The following is a 12,929-nucleotide window of genomic DNA, read 5'->3' on the forward strand; positions in this document are numbered from 1 at the left end:
GATCCCTGAGCCTACAGATGGGGACGTTTGCAAGACAACAACCATCTGCACGAACAGTTCGACGACGTTGGCAGCAGCATGGACTATCAGCTCGGAGACCATGGCTGCGGTTACCCTTGACGCTGCTTCACAGACAGGAGCGCCTGCGATGGTCTACTCAACGACGAACCTGGGTGCATGAATGGCAAGACGTCATTTTTTCGGATGAATCCAGGTTCTGTTTACAGCATCATGATGGTCGCAGCCGTGTTTGGTAACATCGCGGAGAACGCACATTGGAAACGTGTATTCGTCATCGCCATATTGGCGTATCACCCGGCGAGATGGTATGGGGTGCCATTGGTTACACGTCTCGGTCACCGCTTATTCGCATTGACGGCACTTTGAACAGTGGACGTTACATTTCAGATGTGTTACGACCCGTGGCTCTACCCTTAATTCGATCCCTGCGAAACCCTACATTTCAGCAGGATAATGCAAGACCGGATGTTGCAGGTCCTGTACGGGCCTTTCTGGATACAGAAAATGTTCGACAGGTGCGCTGGCCAGCACATTCTCCAGATCTCTCACCAATTGAAAACTTCTGGTCAATGGTGGCTTAGCAACTGGCTCGTCACAATACGCCAGCCAATACTCGCGTGTTGAACTGTGGTGTCATGTTGAAGCTGCATGGGCAGCCGTACCTGTACACGCCATCCAAGCTTTGTTTGACTCAATGCCCAGGCGTATCAAGGCCGTTATTACGGCCAGAGGTGGTTGTTCTTGGAACTGATTTCTCGGGATGTATGCACCCAAACTGCGTGAAAATGTAATCACATGTCATTTATAGTATAATATATTTTATCACCTGCATTTCTTCTAGGTGTAGCAATTTTAATGGCCAGTAGTGTTATTTACTTTGAGAGGGACATCCCGTACGTGCCGACCAGCCGATTCCAGCCCCTGCCTGGCACGAGCTACATTTTCTGTGTGTCCTTTACCTACACATATTTAAAGGTAACATCGCTACAAAGTGTCTATTGCCATGCAGCATCGTACAAGGCACCGTCCGTCATCAAACATTGGTGTTAAATGCCCTCGACTATACAAAATCAGTACTAAACACCTTCTGCCATTCAACATTTGTACAAAGCACCCTCTGTGATGCAACACTAAAACGGAACACGTCTGCCACACAGCATTGGTATGAAACACCCTCTGCAGTACAACATCCCTACGAATCATCCGTCACCATATGATATTGGTATAGTGCTCCCCAGCCGCATAACATTGGTACGAATCACCCTCCGTCATGTAGAACGGTACAAAGCACCCTTTTTTTCATCCATCATTGGTACGAAGCACACTCCGCCACGCAAACAGGGCAACGGAGCACCGTCATCCATGCAACAAAGGTACAGAACACACACTGCCACGCAAGCATGGGTACGAAGCGTCCTTCACCACGTAACATTGAGACAAAGCACCCTCTAGTGCGTAACATTGGTACAAAGCACCTTCTGATACATAACACTGGTAAGAAGTACCCTCCACCCTTCAGTGTTCGTTTGGAGCCTTGCGCCAGCTACCGCAAATCCAGAGTTCTGTCACTCACTTACAGCTACATTCACCGTATGATTCATGGAGCTGGATATGTTGTATCACTACTTCTCATTCTACCCCATGTTCCACTCTCAAAAAGGAACGTTGGAAAAACAACTATCTATATGCCTCCGTCGGAACCCTAATTTCTATTATCTTGTCTTCACTCGGATTGCGGGACTGTACGTTGGACACAGTAGAATCATCCTGCTGTCAGAGACAAATGGGTGTTCTCTAAACTTTTTCAGTAATCTTTCGCGAAAAGAACAGTGTCTTCCCTCCAGGTATTCCTGTTCCAGTTCACGAAGGATCTCCGGAACTCTCGCGTGTTGATTGTACCCGTAAATGGGTTACACTTTCCCAGAATTCCCCCAATAAAGCATTCGCCTTCCCTAACACTGTCCTTACGTCCATTTCCTATCGCTTTTCAATGTTACGCCTAGATATTTAATTGAAGTAAATGTGTCAAGCGGTACAAAACTGTACTTGGGCGATACAGGATTGTTTTTCCTATTCATATTCATTAACTTCTACGTTTAGAGCAACCTGTCCAGCCATTGCACCAAATACAAATTCTGTCTTAGTCAATCTTAACCAACTGTAGTCACTCAACTACGTTACTTTCCCGGATACTGAAGCGTCATCAGCAAACCGTCTCAGCTTGCTGATCACCCTATCCTTAAATGATTTATGCGATATAGAGTACAAAAACGGTCCTATCACACTCTCGTGGGGCAGAACTGAAGAAACCCTTGCCACTAATGGACAGACCGCCGTCCAGGCCAATGTACTGGGTGGGTTCGAGCCACTCACATACCTGGAAAACTATTCGGTATGCTCGGACCTTCGTTAACACTCTGCAGTGAGGTACCGTGACTAACGCTTTTCGGAAAACCAGAAATAAGTTTGGTGCCTGTTGCTCTTCATCCATGATCAGCAAGATATCATGTGAGAAAGAGGCAAGTTGAGTTTCGAACAATCTATGCTTTCGAAATTCGTGCTGATTTGGAGGACAGAAGCTTCCCTGTCTCAAGAGAATTTATTCTGCTCGATCTCAGAACATGTTCGAGTATTCAGCAGCAAACCTGCGTTAAGGACAGTGGTCCGTATTTCTGCGGGTTCGCTCTTTTATCCTTCTTATGCGCAGGAGAGACCTGCGCTTTTTTCCAATCGCTTGGGGCTCCTCTGGCCGAGAGATTGGCGATAAATGCAAGCTGAGTAAGGAGTCAATGTCGTAGTTTACTCTCTGGAAAACTACTTGACGACTGTGGTGTCGTTTTCGTCTAGTTTGCAGTAAATATTTAGAGATAATATACACAAACCTTCCTTGTAAATGAGTCTAGTGAAAACCGCATCAAAATCCCTACAGTTGTTCCTGAGATTAGTCCGAACACACAGACAAAAACATGACGGGGGACTTCAGTTCATGTGTATTTGTATGTACAGTCAGGCAAAGATTCTTCATTGTGTTAGTAGTCACCAGGTATAGTGAACTCTTAATGAGAAATTCCTTGCGTTAATATTTAGATGGTAGCATCTTGTTCATGTCTTTGTTGATATCTTTTTAATAACACTGTTGCACTAGGTTGTATTCTGCATAACGTTATTTTGCTGTCATGAAACATTAGCAATTACAGAAGGTACTTTCACTGTCCTTTGGTTAACCTACCTTTGGCACAGAAAGGGTAAAATACGCTGCTGTTAAACTTTTCGATAAATTACCAGACGAAATAAGAAGTCTGACATTCAACAGTAATAGTTTCAAAAATAAACTGAAATCGTATCTGCTTGACAACTCCTTCTATATCATAGATGAATTCTTGAAAAAGAATAACAAATCTGTAGGTATAACACAGTGTGTTTCAAAATGAACATACGGCTTTTAAGGCTTTGTAGCATTTATTACGTTCACCTTACAAATATAAATAATACATCAAATAAAAGAGCAACTCAAACAGTTTTGTTTATATACCTGTACGCAAAGGGAAGAGACTGAAACCACCAAGAGTGACTGAAGAACGTGCTGAACGAGTGAGAGCCTTTCACGCGAAGCAGCAAGAAATCAGTTCGGATGGCTAGTCGTGATTTAGCATTTCCAGTGATGTCTCTGTGGAGTCGTTTGAGGAGACGCTTACAACTACTTCCTTATCGTCTGCACTTGTTACAAACTGTAAAAAGACTACCACGTACGGTTTATGTGTCAATTTCGCAAACGAAACGTTGCTGCATGACGATGAAGATATTCTGGATCGTGTCGTCTTCGGTGGTGACTTGACATTTCACCTAAGTCAACACTTGTAAGAACAACTGTTTCAGCTGGTCTTTCATTTGATGTATTATTTACACCTCTAAGTTGAATGTAATAAATGCTACAAAGCCATAGAACCCGCACATTCATTTTGAAACGCCCTGTATATGCATTTTGTGCCATTTAAGGGAATGGAGTAGGTAATAAAAATTCTATGCTTTTTATTTTTTTTTTTTAAAAAAAAGAATCTTGGTTCATGTGTGCATTTCTTATGCACTTGACACATTCCACATTACAGCAGTTCCGGTGATATTGACCAACGGAGCACGTAACTAACTAACTAACTACACTGCCGTTTGCGAAAAGTGCAACACCGATAAGGAATTACCCGAACAGCACCACACTTGGTTTAAGTGGCAACGGGTGTACAAGCAATACGTGATACGTTTTGCAGCGACATGGGGTACACGTAGGCCGAGCAGAGCCCTCTCGTGTTTGTCCGACAGGGTCGGTGTTGCACCTAGTGTAATCGGTGCAGAGCTGTCACACAAGGTGTAAACAATACACTGAGTGCCAGTATGCCTCGTCAACGTCAAAGCGAGCCATTTCGGCATGTGGGCGAGTTCTAACGGGGAAGAACGATCGGTCTCCGGGAAACGGGGTTGTCATACGTGACATTTCGGCTCGCACAGGGCATGGTGCTACGACAGCGCGTTTGTGGAAGCAATGGATAGAGGAAAATCGTACGCAGCGGCTAGCAGGAACTGCACCACGAAACATGACCAGAGCACGGGATGACGTCGCCTGGCCGCATGGTCAATACTGACCGTACAGCGTCATCCACAGTCTTGGCTCGTCGCTGGACCACTGCAACAGGTGTGAATATGTCTGCATCGACGGTTCGTCGCCGTCTGCCGCAGGTTGGACTGGTTGCACGAATGCTTTTACTTCGGTTACCATTGTCCAGAAACCACAAGTTCCCCCAACTGCAATGGGCACTTGAACACCGTCACTGGGGTGCTGAGTGGCAACATGTAATCTTTTCGGATGAGTCCCGCTTCAACGTGTCCTACAGTGATGGCTGCATACTTGTTCGGCGGTACCGTGGTGAGTGCAACCTGGAGGGCTGCATTTTGGAGCAGCATAGTGGACACCAGGTGTGACTGTTCGGGGCGCCATTCGTTACAACAACCGATCTCGCCTCGTACGTATTGAGGGAACTTTGAACAGCAATCGGTACCTAACGAAGGTTGTGGAGCCTGAGGCACTCCCCCTGCTTCAGGCATCTCCACAGGGCACATTTCCACAGGACGATGCCAGGCCACATATTGCGACGAAAGTACAAAGAACGACGGGTACCATTGCTTCCCTGGCCTGCACGTTCGCCAGACATGTCGCCCATCGAACATGTCTGGGATATGGTTGGTCGACACCTGATGCGTCATGGTCCTCCAGTAACTGTTGTTATGGATTTGTGGACTCGGATACAAACTGCGCGGAGGGAAATCCCTCAGGAACGTATTCAGAACTTTATTGATTCAATGCCACGTCGTATGACAACCGCAATTGCAGAGCATGGTGGCCACTCGACATGCTGAATAGTAGGGCTCAAAGGACATGTACAGATTTGAAAAGGTAATCATTTGTTACTTGTCATGTACCTAACCTGTGGTATTAAATTAATTGAATTCATGCGTTTTATTCTTGATGTTGCAATTTCCACAAACGGTAGTGCAGTTAGTGGGGCAAGTCGTCTTCAAGGAAGCGGTGTAATTTTATATTTTCAACTTCGCATAATAAATGTTTCATTTTCAAAATAGTTATAAAATCACAGAGTTCATAGTTATTAAATGAAATTCGTAATTCTCTCAGAATTACGTATTCTGATTTGTTTACAGGTTGAACTCCCAATTCAGAGCAAACAAGGCTGGCCAGCATCAATATTTTAACTAGGTTTTGTTATGTTTAATATTTAACAGGTCAGTTGTGAATTATTGTAAAATATATCGCACTCAATCAGACCAATTCCCCCAATCCCGTTGTGCTCGTTATCAATAACTGTTGACAGAATATACTTAATTTCAATTTTGCGTGAGAAAGTCCTCAAGTAGTTAATGTATCCTAATTTACAATATATTTCATGTTGCGTTTCTCAGAGCAGTTAACTGTAAATATAATTAAACGACCGCATTGAACTACCGCAGATGATCAGCCTGATTTAAAAGTGGTGTTTATCATTACAATGTTTTGTGATTTATGCACGTTCCCCATCATGAGTGCTGATAAACTGTGCTGACACTAGTGTGTGTTTACAAAGTGTTCTGATACTGCGAGTATGTCAGACAAGGACTGTACTTGCCTCTAGATTGTTGAAGGAAACGTTGAGGGTGATGAGTGACTGAGGCAGTCTGGCGTTGAGAGCAAACATCCTATTGCGGGAGACATTGAGGTTCTCTAGTCTTGCAGGCAACAGCTGTGGCAGTTCCTCCAACTCGTTGCCAGAGAGGTCCAGCTTCAGCAACCAGGGTACGCCCTCGAGCGCAGCTGTGGTCCAATGAAGCACCATGTTCTGTGTTACTAAAACCTCCTAATGAAACATAACACAACATCTCTCATTGTAGACAAATGTCCCCTTTCAGTGGCTTCTGTAGCCCCAACATTCATCTTCGAAAATGACATTGTAATTGCGGTCTTCCACAACGCTTTCTATAGAATTAGATGAATGACGTTATTCTTTGTCACATTCAATGCATTATTTAGATTTACCCGCATTAGAATGGAACCGATTTAAGTGAGAGATTGTCTTGTAAGATTTATAAAATGTTATACATATACGGCCTCACAACCTTCTTTTACTTTCCAGTGTTAGTTCATGTCTAATTCACTTTCAGAAGTATATTTTATTGCTATGCTCTGTGTTGATAACAGGACGTGATTTATTACGTTAGTATATCATTCGTAGTGTAATATTTTAGTGCTTTTTATTTGCTTTCTGTTCTCAGAACCTAACATAGAGACTTCCCAGCCATATACCAGGCGAGCTGGTAGCGGGACAGAGATGATCACAATTGGAAATATTTGAGAGAAGATTTCCAATGATGAAATCTGAACTACAGCCAAGGTACGTCCCCCAAAACTTAAGGTGGATCTGTATTAATTTAAACATGCTCCTTTTTTACTTACTAAAATAATCAACAATGAGTCGCACAAAAGATGGATAAAATATTATACTTTTTTAACTTTCTGTCCTCAGCTTGAAGAGCGGGCTGTTGCAGATCCATTCCAGTACAGAACCTTGTTTGTTTTAGTCATATACCAGGCCAGCTCTTAGTGCAACAGAAGGGGAGAGGATAAGCAGTTGTATCATTTTCTTACAACAAAGGAAAAATCATCGAAAACCTTTTGCAGAAGCGACGGAACTATTTTTGTTTTTGGGACCATGTTGCCCTTTACCCTGTACCGTGATTACGCGACTCAGAATTATTTCCACCTCTATCCAGCAGGTGGCGTCAAGGTGACAGCATTTCACTCGGATGATCAGAGGGAAGAGGGTGGACAGAGGGCCACCTGTATCAAGAACAGAGCTTCTGCAAACGTCACCCGAAATCATCAAGCTGGAAGCCAGAATGACGAAAAGTCAGTCTGTCGCGGATCAGAGGGGTCGCCTAGTCTGGAAACATGCGCCGGCGAAACTCGTTGGCAGCTGCGGTTGTCAACATAGAGGGGGCGGTACGAACACTTGAAGAGTGGGCCGGACGGTGTTCTGCTGGTTCCCGGTCAGACCGTGCCTGCAGTGCATAGACGTGGCGCTGATTAGTACAGTGTGTCCAGCACACAGGATTGCTTAAGGAAACTGTCAAACTTTTCAGTGGGAAGTTAGCCATCTTTGAAACTTCTTATGCATTTCATGGTTTAACGCGGGGAATGGCTTAACACAACAGACGGATTTAGTTGTGTGCTTGTTGTATTTTGAAACGGTGTTGCTGATTGTTCACTACGTACTACAGCAGATTGCAAAGACAATATCGTTATCATAGGGGCCCATCCTACCTTGTTAAGTCTCATTGTTACTCTTTGTGGGAAGCCCTTCAGGCAGATTCGTGTTTGCACTGATGAAACATTGTTCGCGCAATCTTAGTTTCTTAATATGGTATCACGATACCTTCCAGGATTGGGATTTAGTTATGTTAAGAGTTTCTCATAGGCCGTTGATCTGATGTTATTCATGTTGTGGAATGACGTATGTGTATGCAAGGAAGGTTTTCAATTAGCATACTATTTTGGCTTCAGCCAGTATTATGGTGTCTCTAGTTGACTGTGTTTCATCTGCTTTGTACATGATCAGTTTTCATGGCAACATTATGTTACGGGTTTTAGATTAGTGATATAGTGTTACCTTGCTGATTATTCTCTGACTGAGTATTTTGTGTTAACTAGTTGATTACTCTATGTTTTTTTTCTTTATTAGATTTCAATTCCCCCACCATCGGGGGGGGGGGGGGGGGGGGAAAGAGGGAGCTGGCAGCAGCGTAATATGCTGCTCTACAGCCTACAGGAGGGTTAAGACACATAATGAGAATAGAAACCAACAACAAAAACAGGTGGTACAACGGTGACATTGCAAAAAACTGTAAAATGGCGGGAAGTTGTGGAATTTAAAATATAAACACACTGCGTTGACGATGCAGATGAAGATAAGCAAGAAGGAGACAGGCACAATTAAAAAACACGACGACAGTCTGGTTTCTGTTCGCTTGAGATAAAAAAAAAACTATGGTGGCTGTACACAACACTAACAGGGGACGCACAACACTGAACACTCACTTAAAACAGCACTATACAGGTTACATGGTGGCAGATGGTGGGGGGAGGGACCCGGACCTATGAGGGGGAAAAGGGGGGAGGAGAGAAAAGAAAAAAAGGGGGATCTGATGGAGGGAGGGACACAGAACTGTGGGGCTGGGCAGACGCGAGAAGGAGTGGGAAAAGACAGTGGAGGGGAGAGCAAAAAGGACTTGGGGGAGAGAAGGAAGGCAGAGAGAGGGTAGGTGGGGAAAAACAGCATGGAAGGGGGCGGAGAGGAAGCCTGGGGAGAAGACAGAGGAAGGGAGGGGGAGGTGAGGGTCAGAGTTGATACGAGGTATAAATGGAAGGGAGAGAGGGCATCATCCAGGAGGGGGAGTCGACAGAAGCCACCTTGGGAAAGGAGATGAAGGGTGTAGAGGTAAAGGGGAGGGCGGATACAATGGTTAAGGCGCAGCAGAGGGCGGGGGTTGGAGAGGAGAGGAGCAACCAGAGGATGAGGGGGATCAAGACGGCGGAAGGTATAGAGGATGCAGATATGTTCGAGGAAAAGGGGCAGATGGGGAAAAAGAATCAGGTTGTAGAGGATCTGTGTGGGGGATGGGAGGCATATACAGAAGGCATGGCGGAGTGCATGGTGCTCGAGGATCTGGAGGGACTTATAGAATTAGGGACGGGGGGGGGGGGGGGGCTTAACTCCCTGGTTGAGAGTTCCGAGTATTAATGAGTTAGACCTCCTTATGAATTGTGAGATCAGCAACGGCCGTGCAAATTGATTCATTTCAACAGTTAGTGAACTATTGGTAATGCAATACATTTTTCTGTTATCATGCTCTTTTAAAACACGAGTGGCTTTCAATTAAGTACGGCAACAATTTTTTTCCCGGCCAGTTTCGGTTGGAAAGACGTGGAATTTGTTGTAGAATGTCGTGGCATCTTCTCACTACAAATGGCAGCGATAGAAGTAGCCTTCAAAATGGTGTCTATTGCGGAGGTGTGTTCCAAACAGAGAGCTCTCAATGAGATTCTTCCGGCGGAAAAGCAGAGCATCATATTCAAAGGTCCTTGCAGAATGTCTTCGGAGACCTGGCAGTAAACAAAAGCATTTTGTGTCGTAGGGTGAGGCGTCTGTCGTCATTGCAACAAGTCACGCAAACCTGTTCAATCTGCCATCTGACAGCCGTCGCACACAGCTGTGACTCCTACAATGTTGGAATGTGTGGACACTCTCATTCGAGATGATTGACGCATCACAGTCAAACGCCTCGCCGCACTATTGGACGTTTCTCTTGGTAGTGCTAACAAACTCGTCCACCAGTTGAGGTACTCAAAGGTATGTACCCGCTGCTTTCCTAGCAGCCTAGCAGAAGACCATAAAGAGCAATGAAGGATGATGATGATGATGTTTGGTTTGTGGGATGTTCAACTGCGCGGTCATCAGCGCCTGTAAAAAGTCCCAATTTTTTCAAAGTCCATTTTCTTTTTCACAATCCAATCTATTCACTCTCACAAATTATGATGAAATGATGAGGACAACACAAACACCCAGATCCCAAGCAGAGAAAATCCCCAGCCCGCCTGGGAATCAAACCCAAGACACCGTGAACCGGAGGCAGCAACGCTAGCCCCTAGACCACGAGCTGCAGACAGCAGCGAATGACTATCTATATACATCGAGACTGATAATGACAATTTTTTCCAAACATCGTCACGGGTGATTATATATGAGTTCATCTCTTCGAACCAGAAATAGAACGGTAACCCGTGGAGTAGCGTCACACCACCTTTGGCTCAAATGGCTCTGAGCACTATGGGACTCAACTGCTGAGGTCATTAGTCCCCTAGAACTTAGAACTAGTTAAACCTAACTAACCTAAGGACATCACAAACATCCATGCCCGAGGCAGGATTCGAACCTGCGACCGTAGCGGTCTTGCGGTTCCAGACTGCAGCGCCTTTAACCGCACGGCCACTTCGGCCGGCTCACACCACCTTTCTCCGAAGATAAAGTTCAAAGCCTTATTCTCATGCAGTGATGTCATCGTGGCGCTCTTCCGGGACTTTGAAGGGGTTATTCTGTTTGATGTTCTTCGTCATGGTGCAACGAACAACTCTGAAGCACATTGTGCTATTCTCAGGAAACTGAGAAAAGACTTCAGTGTGTTCGTCGCAAAAAAAATGCAAACGAACTTCTACTTCTCCATGACAACACAAGGCCCCAAAACATCCTACGCACCCGAGAGGAGCTTACATAACTTCATTGGAATGTTTCCAGAATGAGTTTTTCACTCTGCAGTGGAGTGTGCGTTGATATGAAACTTCCTGCCAGATTAAAACTGTGTGTAGGACTGAAACTCGAACTCGGGACATTTACCTTTCACGGGCAAGTGCTCTATCATCTGAGCTACCCAAGCACGACTCACGACCCGTCCTCACAGCTTCAATTCTGCCAGTACCTCGTCTCCTACTTTCCAAACTTCACAGACGCTCTTCTGCGAAACTTGCAGAACTAGCACTCCTGGAAGAAAGGATATTGCAGAGACATGACCTAGCCACAGCCTGGGGGATGTTTCCAGAATGAGAGTTTTACTCCGCAGCGGAGTATGTGCTGATATGAAACTTCCTGACAGATTAAAACTGTGTCCATTCTGGAAACATCCCCCAGGCTGTGGCTAAGCCATGTCTCTGCAATATCCTTTCTTCCAGGAGTGCTATTTCTGCAAGATTCGCAGAAGAGCTTCTGTGAAGTTTGGAAAGGAGGAGACAAGGTACTGACAGAACTGAAGCTGTGAGGAGGGGTCGTGAGTCGTGCTTGGGTAGCTCAGATGATAGAGCACTTGCCAGCGAAATTCAAAGGTTCGCAGTTCGAGTCTCGGTTCGGCACACAGTTTTAATCTGGCAGGAAGTTTCATTCGAATGTTCTTCCTCATTCATCCTACTCGTGGATCTCGCACCTTCCGACTTCTGTTTGGCCCAATGAAGGATGCACTCCGCGGAAGCAGTACTTGGATGACAGTTACTGATGCAGCAAGACGTTGGTTCCGACGTCGACAAGTAAAGTTGTACCCTGCGAGCCTAGAGGCCCTTCCAGCAAGCTGACGTAACGTCGTCGCATTTTGTTGAAAAGTAGGGTTTTGTAGTTAATATATACTATAGCGTATTGGAATCTTGAATAAAACCAACTTGATTTTTAAAAAAATGCGTCGCATTCTTTATTGAACGTCTCTCTTAATCATTTTAGCACGGTTTAACTTGATAGTGCAGTGATTTTGCAGTACCAGTGTTGTTATAAATGGTATGCTTGCTAAATTATCACTACCCTTTCACAACCCCTTGCCCTTACCCTCCACAGCCTTTGCTCCTGGTAATGACACTACTTCCTGAGTAGCTACATTTGTGTGCGTGTGTGTGTGTGTGTGTGTGTGTGTGTGTGTGTGTGTGTGTGTGAGTTTGTTACATATGTCTTTCATTCGCTAGGTAGAGAGAATGACTGTTCCAGTAATAATCCTTTGTAGACCAGCCAAATAAAAAGCGAATTGGTACTGGCGCTGAGGGATTATTTTAGAGGGGTTTCCAGTTCTTCTATTTGCCTTATAACCAAGGATTATCTCCCACAAAACGGTTTTGGTAGACAATAACTATTTCTAATTTAATTCTGGGTCAATATGTTCCAGAAGAAAAATGAAAACCTTCTGTATCTGAAATATCGAGTGCACAGAGTAAATTTAGTGGCTTAGTTGTGACAAAACTTTTCGTTTTCTTTATTCTAAAGATTGGAATGAGACCCACCCCATTATTCCGAAGCGGCTCTGTCCAACCATTTGCTAGGCAATGTGGTATTAGTATAGAGGAATTCCCAATTAGAAATGTACAGAAACGTACTACAAGCTCCTGTATTCCTAGAACTTGATCGGAACCGAGGAATTCCGAATACGCAAAACCAGTTCTTCAGAATGTTGCCCAGTGTCCCATTCACAAATCAAAATTTGTGTGTACATCTTTCTTTCCGAACTAGTGTGAGCATGGCAGGCTGCTGTAGCACTTCTACGTTTTTAGCCAGATATCCGAACAGGCTGGTAGTGAGACAAAGCGTGCGTGTTTCTCATACAGTACCTTTTATTCCATGCCCCTAAAGGTAGAGTAATGACTCAAGACAGTCAACCACCTTTCAGTCAAATATTAAACGATCTGGTAGAGGGGCATACGAAGTCCCAAATGAGAATATGTATGAGTGAATTTCCAGGCAGAGAATTTGCCTTACAACCAAAGGAAACCTCGAGAAAACCTTAGTCAGACC

The 12,929-nt window shown here is 44.7% G+C and overlaps 1 protein-coding gene across 1 annotated transcript in view; it reads right to left on the minus strand.

Moving 5' to 3' along the window:
• Positions 1 to 12,929, minus strand: part of LOC124804158 (toll-like receptor 2) — a 105,942-nt gene that overhangs the window by 60,373 nt on the left and 32,640 nt on the right. Inside the window, exon 5 of the mRNA XM_047264731.1 lies at positions 6,189 to 6,373. Within this exon, the coding sequence (XP_047120687.1) occupies positions 6,189 to 6,373 (185 nt within the window). The remainder of the gene's footprint in view (positions 1 to 6,188; positions 6,374 to 12,929) is intronic.

The sequence above is a fragment of the Schistocerca piceifrons genome, chromosome 1 (assembly GCF_021461385.2).
Source record: "Schistocerca piceifrons isolate TAMUIC-IGC-003096 chromosome 1, iqSchPice1.1, whole genome shotgun sequence".
Classification (NCBI taxonomy): Eukaryota; Metazoa; Arthropoda; class Insecta; order Orthoptera; family Acrididae; genus Schistocerca; species Schistocerca piceifrons.